Raw genomic sequence first — 15,628 nt, forward strand, 5'->3', positions numbered from 1 at the left:
AAAAAGGCACGTTTTTTCATCCTTTATTTTCTAACAGTGTTCCCAAGTTGTTTTCCTCAGCACACTGATTTTTATAATATACATTCACTACAAAGGGTCCAGCGTCATTCTTGCAAATGATAAACTCTATGTAAACGTTCCTCGAATGAATTCTATTCTGTCACAGCCCGCTCTTGACATTGAGATGTACATGGAGCACAAGGGAGTGCTCAAGAGCAACTGAAGTTCATGTTTACAGAAAAGGGAAATGATAGAATTATCCTAGAAAAATAGACTGTGGAAAAGTAGATATCAGTCAATAGTAAGGGCGATGTGGCTTTTGTGGGCAGAGATGGAGCTAGGACTAACTGATAGCTTTAAATAACAAGAATTCTGCCACGGTCAAATGCAAAGCGGTGGGGTTAAGGTGACATGCTCTGCAGCCCTTCCTCTCCGGAGAAGTCCTGCAGTCGCTACTCGAACTAGTCTCCATAACGACGGCCGTTCTTGAGTGTGTGCGCATGCGCACGCGTGTGTGTGACTATTTATGCAGCTGTCTACGGAGATTTTTTTTTTTTAATGCAGCATCTACTCCTCCATGTCCCAAATGAAAGCCTTTTCCAAAAGTGTGCCTCTGTAATTCTGCAGCCCTCAGCTTTCTTAGACATCTTACTGACCCATGTCACAACACTGCATGGGTTCCAGACAGAGGGAGAACAACTTAAGAGATCCTGTTGCTCCGCTCGTGTGGCATTCTCCTTCCTGAAATCTCCATTTGGATCTTCCATTCAGTAGCACTTTTGGGGCCAAAGAACCTCTCTCCTCGTTCTACACACCCAGTAATACCTCCACGCTCAGTCAGCCCTGTTGACGGTCCCTCGTGTGGCTTTCTTATGCCCTCTCTTGGGATCTCGAGATTTAAATAATTTTCAGCATGATGGAGGTTTGAGCAGAGTGACTGATTTGGGCTCTGAGTGGCTTTTGGAGTCCTACCAACTTTTCCCACCAGGTCATCTACAGCCATGGGGGTCACAGAGCAGTGCTAAGTGGACCCAAGTAAGCCTCTGAGGAAGCTTCCTGCTTGCCCCCAAAAGCTGCAGAGCATGTGGTCTCCAACTACATCCCTACCCATATAGGGCCTTTGGCTTTGGGAATAATCAGCCTCCTGACAATATTTCTTTAAATAAAGTCGAGCCATTGAGTCTGCATTTGGTGTTTTTAGTTATGTAAGCTATAAGACCAAATAGCAATGGAAATATTTTTAGCTTTGTCTTCCATGTTCAGTCGTTGTTTTGGAAATCCATTGAAACAACTACTGCCCTTGCAAAATCTGATTTATCCAATCATACCTGGTACAAGCGTGGGAACTACAGCCAAAATGGAATAAGCCTATGAAACATTAGCACAAAACCAAGCTTCCCCAGAAATCATAACCACAGTGTCTACGTTTTTCTTTTTTTTTTTTTTTTGGAAAAGCCTTCAAAACCTTTTCACATGCATGGCCCCATTTGACCCCTACAGTGAAGATGGTTTGGTAAGAAACGCAGGCAAGCTTAACTCGTGTAAAACATCGCACCTCAGTCTTCGTGAAGAGTCTGTCAAATGCCTGCGGCAGCTTCCAGGGGAGCATCATAAACAAACTGATCACGACATACTGTATGCAGAACATGCTTTTAGAATTCTGGTTTTGCAAAATCTGTCCACGATGGACAACAGTCATTCTGTGGTGCTGCCCAGTATGATTCTTTATCACTGAAGATTTTGTTTAAATACAGCTGTCCTCCCCAACTCGCCCGGAGCCAGAGGGACCAACTTCCAGTCACCCCACGCACTCCCAGCTGTGATGGGGTTGGACGGATAAACAGAGGCGGCCGAGGAAAACGGCTGCGGGGAACCCTGGCTGGGGTTTGCCGGCTCCAGCATCCCCATGAATTAGAGTATGTCAGTGGGGTATCTGTCCCCTCTTCCTTGGGTGAGAAGCTTGTCTTTCTATAAATAAATCGATCCAGATGAATTAAGCACTCCATCACAGATGGGGGAAAAAAGCTCTCTGCACATCCGAGTATTCCCTTAAGAGCACATTTTCTTTTCATCCCAGGAATGCTATCAAATGAAGCGTGGTTCAATGCTGGCATCCTGTGGCCAGAGAAATTCATCAAGTCTCTGAAACTCTCAGCTTCTCGGGTTCTGAACGTCCTCTGGCTATCTCAACTCAGCAGCCTGTCTCCGTTTTCTGAACGCTGTTCGGTGACCCTGTGTTTTGTTAAGGGATGCCCCCCTGGTAAGATGTATTTTGATAAACTATCATTTCACAGGGATGATCTGTTCAGGTATACTCGGGTGAAAATAAGTGATCAGACCAAGGCTAAAGAATGTTCCCCAGCAGAACAATTTGGTGTTAACTCTACACACTGCTCCAAGCAGAGGCTCTCTGGCTCCAAGTTTACACTGAGTTTCTCCCTGACAACAAGGAGGCAATTGGCAGAAGAGGCGAGGTGATGGCTCAGGACTCTGCTGTGTTGTGTGTCCATGTGTGAGTGTTTTGTTTTGGCCAAAGGCTAGGAAAATACTTGCTACGGCCGCGATAAATATTATGAATTTTCTTTATTTTACTTTAAGAAGGCTGCCTAAGTGGAAAATCAAACAAAATTACAGAGGATTGTTGCTTTTCGCAAACTCACTCAAAAGGCAGCTATGAAGATAAAGGGTTACAATGATCGCAGTGTCAAGGCAGAATTGCCACGCTCCCTGGTAAGACTCAATGGCGTTGTTGAGAACCAAATAACCATCATGGGGCTGCGACTTGCTGCTACTTTCACGAATGGCTAACGCTAGATTTAGAGTCCTTGGAGATATTCAAAACGCCATTGGAGACAGAAAAATAACAGAAAACTTCACAACTACATGAGCATGGAAAAACATCAAAGAAGGAGCAGGCATGAAAACCAGTAGTTGATACGTACCGGCAAAGAAATGGAAGAAAATAGGCACATGTTAGCAGAAGGAAAGCATTTTTAGAGTTGGCTGACTGCAAACAGGAAGGACAAAATGCCTACTAAGTGCGCAAGCACAGGAATTTGTTCTTTCATCATGGTCTCTCACACTGTAGTCCAACTCTAGGGCTACCCACTCTTTCTTCCTAAATTCTCATGGTTTTCCATGCATTCAGGGGTTTTAATTGTCTCTAGCCAGGATCTGAGATGGACACAGACCCCCCCCCACAGTGGTGAGTACTAATCTACCCTGAACATTGGTAACGAGCAATCCTAATGGTACACACTGTTTAACAAGACTTGGATTTGTTTTTCAGCAAAGGCTCTCTATGTATTGCCTACAACAGATAAAACGTAACTAAAAATACTCTACCGAAAACCAGTGTGATCTAACAAGACACAGAGATTAAATACCCTGCTAGGCAATCTGTGTGCCTGTGTAAACCTTGAAGAACCAACTTTTATAGTAACAGTTCCTCTGGGAATAATGTTGCCAGCTAGGAAACAAAATGCAGGTATAAATAATAGTATAAGGTCTAAAGATATCAAACACCAATTAAAAGCTAATAGAGAGTACTAGCAGAAGTCTATTTTACACTTGATCTTAGCCAAAAGGCCGAGAAGCGATGCAGATGTCTATGTTAAATGACCAGCTTCTAAATGAGTTTGTGCAGCACACTAGAGATGCAATATGTACACAGAGTTGTTCGTTTTTTATTTTTAGTAACACTGACATTATTTATTAATAATTTTACCAGAAACCTCCCTGAACTTTTTACTGGGCTTTAAAAAATTAATGATGGTAAAGTAAGTAAATTAAAATGAATGAAAAGAAAAAAAGTGGATTTTTAAACTCACCAACCTCACCAGCAAGAACCTATCTGCTCCTCTGGATAAAGTTCTCCCTCTCTCTCTTCCCACAGGTACCCAATCTAAAAAGAGCATGAATTTGAAGTCCAGCATACTTGGGTTCAAATCCCAGCTCAATGGTTTAAAATCTATACACTTAAACTCTCCATCTCCCTGCACCCTGGTTTTCCCATCTGGGTATAGAAATCAAGCAGTTCACACGTGGATCTTGTGGAAGATTGAATGAGATGATGATGTGAGGAAAAGAGCTTCACTGGCAGAGCCCCTGACAGAGGGTGAGGCTTTTGACAGAGGCTGTTCCTAAGCACCCTTCCTACCTACTGATTTTTTTTTTTTTTTTTTTTTTGCGGTACGCGGGCCTCTCACGGTTGCGGCCTCTCCCGCTGTGGAGCACAGGCTCTGGACGCGCAGGCTCAGCGGCCATGGCTCACGGGCCCAGCCGCTCCGCGGCATGTGGGATCCTCCCGGACCGGGGCACGAACCCGTGTCCCCTGCATCGGCAGGCGGACTCTCAACCACTGCGCCACCAGGAAGCCCGGAACACGGAGTCTTAACCACTGGACCACCGGGGAAGGCCCCTCATGAGCATTCTTGCTGTTCTTATGACCCTCCATGATTCACCAATAGGGTGGTGTTATAATAATGATATTTAAGCCCTTTGCAGGCTCTACCTAACCCCCCACCAAATCTCATATCACTCATTAAGTAGTATGTTATCATACAGAATCAATAAACTACGTTCAACCCAGGATAGAAACAATTAAGTTAGTAAGGGATTCGGAAGAACAATTAGGTCGTTTACAGAACTGCTGATAAAATTCTATCTAAAAATTTGTTCTCCTAAGAAGTGATTAAAGCAACTGGAACTCAATATCCTGAAAGGATTCAGCGGCTCTACCCTCAACATCCTTCCTGCCTTTTCTTCTACCCGTTCTCATTAGAATACGGTAATGTATTCAAACTAGCAATTTCCCCACTTACATTTTCACACTTTAATGCATGCATGTTATATAGGTACACATAGATGGGTTTTCTACAACACGGTCTCTCAAAAGGTCCCGAAACTGCTTAAAAGTCTTACCTGACATTCTTCTAAACCACCTGGGTTTCTTGTCCCATATAATAAAGAGATAGTAGGCAGGGACCCCGGTCAGAGTGATGACGAAGCCAATCCCTGTACTAAATGGGTCTGAATAAAGGGAAAGGGCGACCATGAAGAGACACGTGAAGGAAAACAAAGCCGGGATGAACAGCGGCACCTGGAACACAGCACAGAAGAAAATCACTTCAAGGGTGGTTCAAGAGACAGAAGGTGGATTCAAGATGAGCACATCAGTCATGTGATCAGGTGATACACCTTGATCACGTGACCAAGTGACAGGCTCCATCCTACCACACCTTCGTACCGAAATCTCTTGCATGGGGCACAGAGACTATATTAAACACACTCCTTTAAATTAAAAAAAAACACAAAAAACTTTGGGTAGAACAAAATCTAAGGATAAATAAGTGTGTTTCATTAGAGATGTTCTGTTTGAACTATTTTACTAGTTAAGCACTATGTTTTACGAGTTATGTTTTTGATTGTAAAAGATTGGTTCTCTGATAATTATGATTAGAATCCACTTTCATGTAGAGCCAGGAGCACGGGCTGCTTTTTACATGTTAAAGCCTTTCAGTGCATATCGATTTTCTGTTGGAGATTCACAATAAGAACTGACAGGGATAAAACAGGCCAACTCCTATTCAACCACTAATAAAGATGTTGCCGGCATTAGGCAATGAATATAATTAGAAACAAATTCTGACAACATGATGGACAACATGATTGGTGTTATTTCTTAAAAGCAAATACATAGTAACGACAAATTAGTCCGTGAACTTTCAAGGCTAGAGGCATATGCGCCAGCCCTCCCAAAAGGAAACACTTAGCTATGGTAAATGGACATTCTATTAAGGGGTATATTCACACATCTTCACTTTCCCTATGTATTTCACATTTCTACTCCTTCTGGAGTGTACAACGCAGAAAAGGGGCAATAAAACAAGTCATAACATTTAAGAACTCTTAAAATGCCTTTTTGTAAAGCAGCATCCTTTTTAAAGTTTGAATTAGTGATGATTTCATACATATGGGCCTCACTCTGAGTATGGTTGTCCACAACTATTCAGCATAAAAAAAAAGAAGCAGTCCATATTTTGAACATATCAGGTCATTAGACACATTCATGAAAAATCAATATAACAAACATTGTATATTAATATCCCCACTTTTCAACCATGTGACCTACAAAGTTTGGTACATCACAAACGAGCCGATGAACTATTTTTTCAAAGTAAAATAAATCCCATATGAAGGCATGACCTGCAAGGGTTAAACATTTTATTCCAGAGGATTCTGCCCCTCTGCCCAAGCTCTTCATCATCAGCTTATGACAAAGGGAGGACCAGGCATTAGGAGGAAGATTTATGTAAACCCATCAAGATTGCGGAGGTTACCTTGAAAGGACGATGCATATCTGGGCGTTTGTATCGAAGATAAATCAGCCCGGCAACCGCCAGCCCAATAAAAAGCCATCTGGCAAAACTGAGGAAATTCAAAAGACTGTAGAGGTCCCCAGAGAAGAGCATTACCATCGTCAAAGGGTGCTGGGGGGGTGGGGAGGGAGAGAAAAACCAGGCACAGTGAGTTAAAAGAGAACACACGTGATAACAAGCAATATCATCACTGCACGTTATTATTATCTTTTCCAAACGATTCTTTCTACTGATAAACGACCATTGCGCTTAACACCTATAGTCAACTAACCTCCTAGCTATACATCCAGCTTTTCTACTCTCTCTTTACACACACACATGGATGCATTATTTTTAGCTGTTTTTCATTTGAGTTAAGAGCACGTGCTTTCAAAGAGCAAAACACAGGACACTCAATGACTCAAAATTTAAAGACCCAGAGACTGAGATGGTCGGTAAATAACTAACGATAAAAGTCAAAAGCGCATCCAATACACACATTTGCAGAAAGCTCTGCAAATGGTGTCTGATGAGCCCCTGGCTATGCATACACAGGAAAGACAGCCACCTCTAGAGACTGTGTCCTCTCCTGAGTGCAGAACGTTGACCTTTCCCTCCTCCACACTTCCTCTCCCTGGGTGCTTGCCACATGTGACCCTCAAGACCGCAGAAAAGAATGGAGCGCAGAGTTCAGCATAGCAAGTCTCTACAGCTGCACAGACCAAGGACAGCATGACTGATAACGCAGGCTTACAATGAAAGCCCTCTTCACCAATAATATATTCTGTTCCCACAAAATAATATTCTGTTCCCACAAGTGAAGTACATTTCCAGAATCCACAGAGTACCCCACCCGCCCACCGGCCTTCACAAAGAAATTTCAAGGAAACATTTTGAAACAAATGAAACCCATGGGGGGTGGAGATGGGGGCACAAAAGTGTTCAGTGCATTCTGTGGTGCGCCTGACAGCAGGAGATTGGGAACAAATGTTACCGGGAAACATTTCTGGGAAATGTTTTTGGGTTTTGGAAACGTTATTGGGAAAAAATAGTAGGTAAAAAGGAATATAACATTGCCAATGGGGATCTGAGGCCTTCTACACCTTACACAGTCTTTCATATCCCGTGTTTCACAAATACTTTTCTCTGCATAAAGAATCGTACAGCTCAAATTTAAGTTTTGGTGCTTTTATTTCTCCCATTTAGGGTTGCTCTCAAAATTCTCACTTTCAAGCACAGAATCCCTGCACTGTCTAGGATTCTGTCCACTTTTTCTATAACTTTGTATGCATTTCATGATAAGGGGCCTCTGATGAGACATCTGGGCGTTTGGGGACTGTAACTTTTAGCTCCACTTTCAATAAGTAGAATTGGGACTTATTCCTCGACCTCCTTTTCTGCGAGGCTCTCTGTCGGTGACAGGAGCCCAGGCAATCATTTCCCTTTGATCTCACAGATTTCTACAAAGATGAAAAAGAAGGGACGTGTTATTGCTCCAAAGCATCAAATATGCATCAGATATACTGGATGAAGGGAAGCGATGGAAAATATTCTGCCTCTGCAAATCCACCAGGATACACATAGAGCCACTTTAGCGATGAATGAGAACAGAAAGCACGAGCTGAAGTCAAGTTTGGAATCCTCTTTGCTAAGCTGTTCTTTGAGGTTACATCTAGAGACACATGTTACTATGCATTACCAAAACAATAACAGCTGGCAGAGGAGTGTGCTTGCGGATGTGAATCATGGAGAGAATTTCCGGAAGGTGACCCTCCCGAGATGCAACATAGAATAACCTGACAGGAGAAAAATGTATAATTAATCATCTCCAAGGGAAAAAAATCCAGAAATCGAAGAGAAAACTTCCATCTTCTTCATACCAAATGGTTTGACATTTCTTAGGTGATTACTTCGAATTTTATAAAATCTGCCAAAATGTTACGTTCCTTTGAGGAGAAACGGTAGCAACATCTGACTCAGCATAACTCACCCCACATATAAATAGCTGGTGGTGAATTTCGTTCTAGATTTCTAATACTGCTCGTGTGTTATCAATCCAGTCCAACTCAACACACACACACACACACACACACACACACACACACACACACACACACACACACACACACACCATTCACATTTATCTGATTGGGTTTTCATCAAATTAAAACAAAAGGGACTTCTGCATCAAACAAAAGGGATACAGATGGTGGTATGGTGATGTCTGGTGTCTCTTACTTTACTTTTTTGCTTGTCACCTTTAGAGAAACAAAAGATTTTATTGCCAGAAATAAAATGTTGTTGTTAAACTCTGTAGACATAACGTTAAAACAACAACAAAAAAACCCTTCATCCCTGGCTTCAGAGTAGGCTATGAGTAGACAAACAGTGCCCTCTAATGGACAGAATAGAACACGCTGTTGATACTTGGAGAAAGATTTCAATCTTGCGTTTCCCTTTAAAAACAGCAGGTTTAGAGGCACTATTTCTTTTCTTTTTAAAGTTATCCTTATCACATCCCATCTCAGACACAGAAATGCATTTCTAGAAATGCTTGAACTCACTCACCTGGAGACAGCAAACACACCACCATTCATGGAACCAAAGCAGGAGAGGGCAACAAAGATTGGAACTGCTACTGAGAAATTTCCCAGGAGCCGCTCAGAAAAAGTCTAGTGAAAGACAGAAGGAAGCAAATTAATGCTCTGGCAGAAAGTGGAATAAAATGAAACAATTTAGGCCAAACTCGCTCTATGACTTTCTGTTTACCTGGTGATCTGTGTGTGTTTTATAATCCTTGTTTTGGGTTAGGGTCAGACTAACCTCTTAGAATAATAATCAAAGGCAGGTACCATGTCCCTGCTTGTTGCAGAATTATGTGCAATAGTCTAAACAAGCACCTTCCCTCTACTTCCAAAGAGCGATGATCCATTGATCAAATCTTTATCAACTATGATATCTATTGTCTCTGACTCTGGTAAATTAAAAAAACTCAGTACAGAAGTTCTCCTTTTAGAGACAGAAATCCTTCTGTAGAATACCTTCTCTCTCATCTGGAAAGCCACATTTTTATAGCGAAGTACAAAGGTACACTGAGAAGTGTTGCAGATACCTGTTTCATATACCAATCCCACTGTTATGACTTAAAAGCGTGGCAAAAAATAATTGAGGACTTAATCATGTATATTATGGATATGAACAGTTCTGAACATCTTTTGCCCAGAATAATCACATCAGCTGAATCTCTGTTTATGAAGTCCATCCCGCCCTCTCAGTTATCTGCCAATTCCTTCTGTAATTTCCTATTAAAAGGCTAGAACACCAACACAAGTCCAAGGAAACCAAACTACAGAAAATATAAAAGTTAAACAAAACTTCTGACCTTTCCTTTTGTTGCATGGCATGTGCAACATTGCAAATTTTCATGAAGGATGTATTTTCCAAAAAAAAAAAAAAAATGTGGGATTCTTTACTTGTCCTTGATACAGCCGGTGCTATGTAATTAATGGACCACATTACGCTCAAAGACTTAAGTGCTGCCCTTTGTCTAGTAAGATGAGATGACGACCTGACATCAGGAAGCTCTTGCATTTGGTTGTCTGGTAGAAGTTACAGCAGTGGACAGAGTCTTTTTTAATACAGTGAACTCGTACATAGGTTCACATGAAATGAGATAATTTGTTCCCTGTGGATGTTTCTGATATGACCTAATAGTGACTATTTTAAAAGGAACTGACATCTAGTGATGGGAAGTTCTTTTTTTTTTTCACCCTTCATTGTTACAAGGTCATGAATGAGTGCCCTCTTACTAGCTAAGTTTTTATACCAAAAAGTCTGTGTCACAGAATAGCAGTCCCATAACATGACCTTTGAAAGCAAAAGATGCCCCTGAAGTCAAATAAATTTTGGAAAATGCTGTAAAATTATGAGTATCCGCATCTCAGGGAGTTAAAATGCACATTAGCTTCTCTAATATTCTGAGAAGTACTATAGCAATGACATCTGTTTAACTTTGAATAACTCAGCATTTCCTCAAATTAATAATATCCTAGAACTTGTATTCAAAATGATATATATATACCAGGAAAAAAATGTTATGTGGTCCATTTGGAAATTCTAAAGTGGTACTTTGGGAAAAAGATTTTAAGTTAGCATTTGAAAAGCGTCTAAACAGGGAGGAGTACAGAATCAATTGCCATTTGCATACCCCAAAATGCATTCATTTAAACTCAGTAACTGCCCACCTGTCTTTAAAGACATGTTGGAAGAATCATGACTTCTATTCAACATGTATGTGTGGAAATATGTTTTCAAGCAGGCACATGTGGAAATGTTTTACATGAAATTAACAGTGCAGAGAAATCGTATAGGAGTGTAGCTGTATCAGTTAAATGGACTATGCTAAGGTATGTTCTAAATTTTTACAATATTCATTATCATTCAGTTAAAAAAGAATTACTGGATTTCAAAACACTTTCTGCTGGAGGGAACTACTATAAAATTGCATCATTTCATTAACCTAAATTCAAACTGGCATTTTCCCAACTTAGACTTACCACTGCCACGGCCTCTGAAAGCAACAGCTCCTCGGCACTGATGGTCGTAAAGTAGGCCACATTTGTTAGCACGTAGCCAATGGTGACGACGGCCATGGATATACATATCGCAAGGGGGACGGTTCTGAAATGCACAAAGGAATCACTGATCAGTCATCTTTTGTTAGTCATTTCTCTGCAAGCAAAGAAGATAACAGGCTCATTCAAACAAACAACAACATGGTATATGGCTAACTACAGGCTCTGCTGGGTGTGTCTAAACATTTCATCAGGGTGAAGTACCACATATTCCTTTGTAATTTAATAAAGTCCATCAGGGGAGGTACGTTTGTCTTGTCTACTGCTCTACCCCAGAACATGTGGGTCTGTCCAATCCTTGTGCTCCATAAATCCTACGGCAGGGTTTCACACACTTGAGCACGTATCACCCGGAAGGCTTGTTAAAACAGAGACTGATTGCTGAGCCCACCTCAGGAGTTTCTGATTCAGGCGGATTTGCATCTTTCGCAAGTTCCTGGGTAATTCTGATGCTGCTGGCCAGGGGACCACGCTTTGAGATCCACTGTCCTATATATATGCCTTTCAAATCCTGATTCACTTGCCTTGACACCTTTCTAATACTAGTCTCCCAAAAGATCTTTCGCATTCAGTGTCTTCCCCTTCAGTAATTCCCCTTGCCATCAAATACGTGTACACTTTTGGAAGCATGCCAGCAACATATATCTACCTTTCTAAATGACAGTAATAATAATTTTGTACATAACACAAAAAGCCCAGAAGTGTTCCCCATAACGCCTTTGCACTGCCCTGCTGTGAGTTCAAAGGGAGCTCAAGATCATGAGTATCTATTAAAGCAAGAGCACAGATAATCCCATGAAGTTAGAGGTGACGTGCTGTGAAGTACATAGGACCGGACGGTGCTGACACTACGCAGCATCAGGAAGCAGCGGCGCAAACACAACGTTATGTCTTCATTTAACGCACTGGGAAAGCCAGGAAGTTACTGACCCTCATAATTTGACTCCATGTTACCGATACACATTACTTGCTTAACATAATCACCTCTTCAGACTGTTTCCAGTTCAAGCAACTTAAACCTTCGGCTCCCTGCACAAAGGCGGATGGGTTTTGTGGGTTTGTTTTTTTTTTTTAGCCATAGAGCTTATCAGCCTTCATGGAGCCTTAACCCTGCTGGGCACCACTAATGAAGACCTCCCTATAATTTCTTCCAAGATGAAAATACAGGTCCGAACCAGGAACAAAAAAGGCACAGCCTGCCTCACTCCCCAAGCTGGGTGTGTTGAGCACACTAAGTCCCAGCTCATTACGCTGAATTCTCTATCCCCTGTTGAGAACAGGCAAACCCAGCCAGCCAGCAAATGCCATTCATTATGCTGCTTGGAGCTCGACACTTCCCCTGGTCCCCAAAGCCTTAAGCCTTGATGGGGAAACACATTGACCTCTAAAATCCTGGCATCCTGCTAGAAAAGGAGCAGATGTTCCCCTTCCCCAGTGTGAAGAGGGTCCTGTGGAACTTTCTGTTCATGCCGTACCACGCACTGCTGCTTGTGATTGATAAACGCTAAATGTAAGCAAAGGAGATCACTGGGCCAATTAAATACAGAGGGGTAAGTGGCATAAGGCATATTAAAGATAAAGGCAGCTTTTCAACCACTCACTGTATTCTCAATATTTGAAACTCGAATCCTTCAGCTCTTATAACACGCCAAATGGGGTTTTGAGTTCTTTCTATGGAGGAGAGAAGCAGAGAGAAAGAGAGGGAGAAAGACACTCTCTAGAGATCTCCTCGCAAGAGTAGGATTAAGTAATGCAAAGGCTCTGCTAATAAAAAGTGAGGTGATTTACTGTTCAGTGCGGTGAAGTCACCTAATCTGTCCAGGACAGGTAGTACTGTCATGTCACATGATGCTGTCATAGAGCACAGAGGAGTCACTCTGAAATTTGACTGTGGCCCTGCCGGCATAGCATCTAGCCTCCCAGCCCAGCTCTTTCAAGGCAGCCTGTGTTTCCTGCCCGGAGATTGCGGTCTTTCTGAGGGAGGATTTCTAAACTGACTTTAGCAGAAGGGACCTTTAAACCATTGGAAACTTCCAGGTTAGTTTTCCTTTTGTTCTTCCTCAGCTTGTCAATAACAAAAAACAGCAGATGCTGCTCCGCACCCACCCTTTTATTAGCTACTTTACATATTTGCCTCATTTTGTCCTTGGAAAATCCTGTGAGTTAGGAGCACAATTACCACTTTATATAAGAGGAAATGAAGTCTTAGAGAGTTTAAAGAACTGTTCAAGGATACACAGCTGGTAAGTGGAAACCCAGAATTCAGCTGCGGATCCAGCTACCCTGAAGTCAAAGCATTTAAACCACTGAAGTGTATTCTCTCTCGTGCATGTGGGTCCTCAAACTCTTAACTATTACTTTTCAGAGAAATTATAATTATTGAATATAATGTTTATTGGAAAGCTCTTATCCAGGCTGTATTCCTCATGTATTCACTGAAAATACAGTTTTGTGTAGTATGAAGGAGGGGGAAAGACTTATTCCATGATTTTCATAATTTTTCTGTGTGATACGAACTATAATGTCAAGTGAACGTTTTCAAAAGTTTCAATATTTTGGAAATACTAGTTTATTTTGAATTTAAAAAACCACAGAGGCACACTGAATAAACTTCCCTAGACAACTGTTATAGAAAAGGAGGAAAAGGAAGCATACTTATCAGACAAAATGAAACAGATTATTAACAGTTTTACTATCAGACAAGTATAGATAGCCTATAGGTATAGCCTATAGATAGCCTATAGATAGATCAGCCTAGTATATAGATACTAGAGGAAAAAAAAATCAAAGGAGCTTAAAATATAGGATAAAAGAGAAAAGGGGTCTAACCTTGCAGCAATTCACAGCAAACCCAGTAATTCCACCCTAGGTAAAATTAAGCCATGGGAACTGGAGGATGTGGCCAGACAGCCCGTAGCTTCTGTCCTTAAGGTTCCATTTCACCTTAACAAAGGGAAGGAGAAGGGTTTGTGGCTGCCTTGGCATAAATAGCAATCATTTACACCGAGGAAATCAGTTGACTTGTTCAGAAGGGCTTGGCACTGTGTGGGTAACTCCTGGATTTCAAGCAGCAAAGCTTAAGGGCCACTGGGTGAGCTGATAAGAGCTATTAGGGCAAGCCAGGGCCATCTTTCTGGAGGCTTTAGATGCAGAGGGCAGATAAACACAGTTAGTAATCCAAGATTAAGGCAAATGGCACATGATAATAAAAGGAATCACAGGAACTGGTAGGCCACTGACATTTCAAAGCCCCTGTGTAATTGCGAGGTAGCCACCAATTCCAAGTGCAACAAAAGCATTGTCTTTAAGCTGAATAAAAGTGACTCACACCTATGAGTTGTAATCTTTCTCAAATGTTGTGTATATATTTTTTTATGATTAACAAGATACGAATGTATTGGGAAAAGTTACTTAATCCTTAAGAGCTTTTTGTCATTATAGTCTTTTCAATTATGTATTCATGAGAAATAAGCACTAAGTGAGAATCTGATATTTTTATTAATCGCAAATGGTTTTCAATCAAAAGGTCTTGGACGGTCTTCTTTCCTTGCAGGTTTATTTTAAATTGGCATCTGTAACCCGTCTATGTAACACATAGATAAATATTTGTTTATTGGAAATTATTAAATGGAAGTCTCTGGAACATCTGCTTAGAAGCACTCTCATTCTAAGGACAGAGCTCCCCAGGAATTTAAATGGCCCCAATAGTAATGGCAGGTAGCTTATATTTGTATAATCTACAAAGCACTGGCAAACGCATTTTATCTCCAAATATACACATTTCATTTCAAGTCCTTTGTGGAATAACATAGAATATGAACAAATGACAAAATCCACAACAACCCACTGAAATAGGAGGTAATACCACCATCTTCAAACAATGGAACCAAGGCTCAGAGAGGTTAAGTGACTGGCCAAGGTCACAAAAGTAGTAAGTGAGAAAGCTGGGTCTTGAATGCAGATCCTCCATCGCTAAGTCCCACATTCCTGAAATATCTTGTCCGTGATATCATGGCTGTTTTGTGCCTACTTTAACTCTAGGTACAAAATTCCTAGGATCCTCACATGCTGAAAACACATGTCCTCTATTTTATATACATGATACAAATATCAGAAGGCTGATGGTTACAACGTGACACATTTTAAGCCAAGTACATTTTACTATGCACTTAATAGTCATCACAAATAATCTTGCAAATGATGGAGCATGGGATGCATTTTCAATATACTTTGCAACTCCATGGTAGAGCATCAGCAATGATCATTGTTTCCAGTGCTTTATGTTGGCTAAAAAGACTCCTGCCATGAAAACAGAATGAGTAAACCTAGCTTCAGAGAGTTGAGGACACATGAAGGTCACAAGGATTTCTGAGATTCAGGCCATCCGAGTAATTCTGTAGTCACCTGTATTTAGGACATTCCTAAAATTGTTTTATAACTGGCGCAAAATCTTCTGAGGTTTATGTGAATCAAAATAAGTTTCATACATTCCCCGGTGTGGATACATCCACTGGAGACCACAGAAACCATTGATCCTGGGGCATCTAAAATTGTCTTTGAGCCATGGGACTGGGCATGATGCCAGTTCTGCTAAAACCTTCTCTTGTGTGTTCTGGAATCTTCTAAGAGAAGTGC

At 41.3% G+C, this 15,628-nt stretch overlaps 1 protein-coding gene across 1 annotated transcript in view; it reads right to left on the minus strand.

Moving 5' to 3' along the window:
* The window catches only part of SLC7A11 (solute carrier family 7 member 11), a gene marked incomplete at both ends in the record, with an annotated part of 86,371 nt that overhangs the window by 7,190 nt on the left and 63,553 nt on the right, over positions 1-15,628 (minus strand). The window contains 5 exons of the mRNA XM_082653193.1: positions 4,924-5,101; positions 6,342-6,491; positions 8,059-8,155; positions 8,928-9,031; positions 10,916-11,039. Of these exons, the coding sequence (XP_082509319.1) occupies positions 4,924-5,101; positions 6,342-6,491; positions 8,059-8,155; positions 8,928-9,031; positions 10,916-11,039 (653 nt within the window). The remainder of the gene's footprint in view (positions 1-4,923; positions 5,102-6,341; positions 6,492-8,058; positions 8,156-8,927; positions 9,032-10,915; positions 11,040-15,628) is intronic.

This window comes from Grampus griseus (genome assembly GCF_964374135.1).
Source record: "Grampus griseus genome assembly, chromosome: 4".
In the NCBI taxonomy this organism is placed as follows: Eukaryota; Metazoa; Chordata; class Mammalia; order Artiodactyla; family Delphinidae; genus Grampus; species Grampus griseus.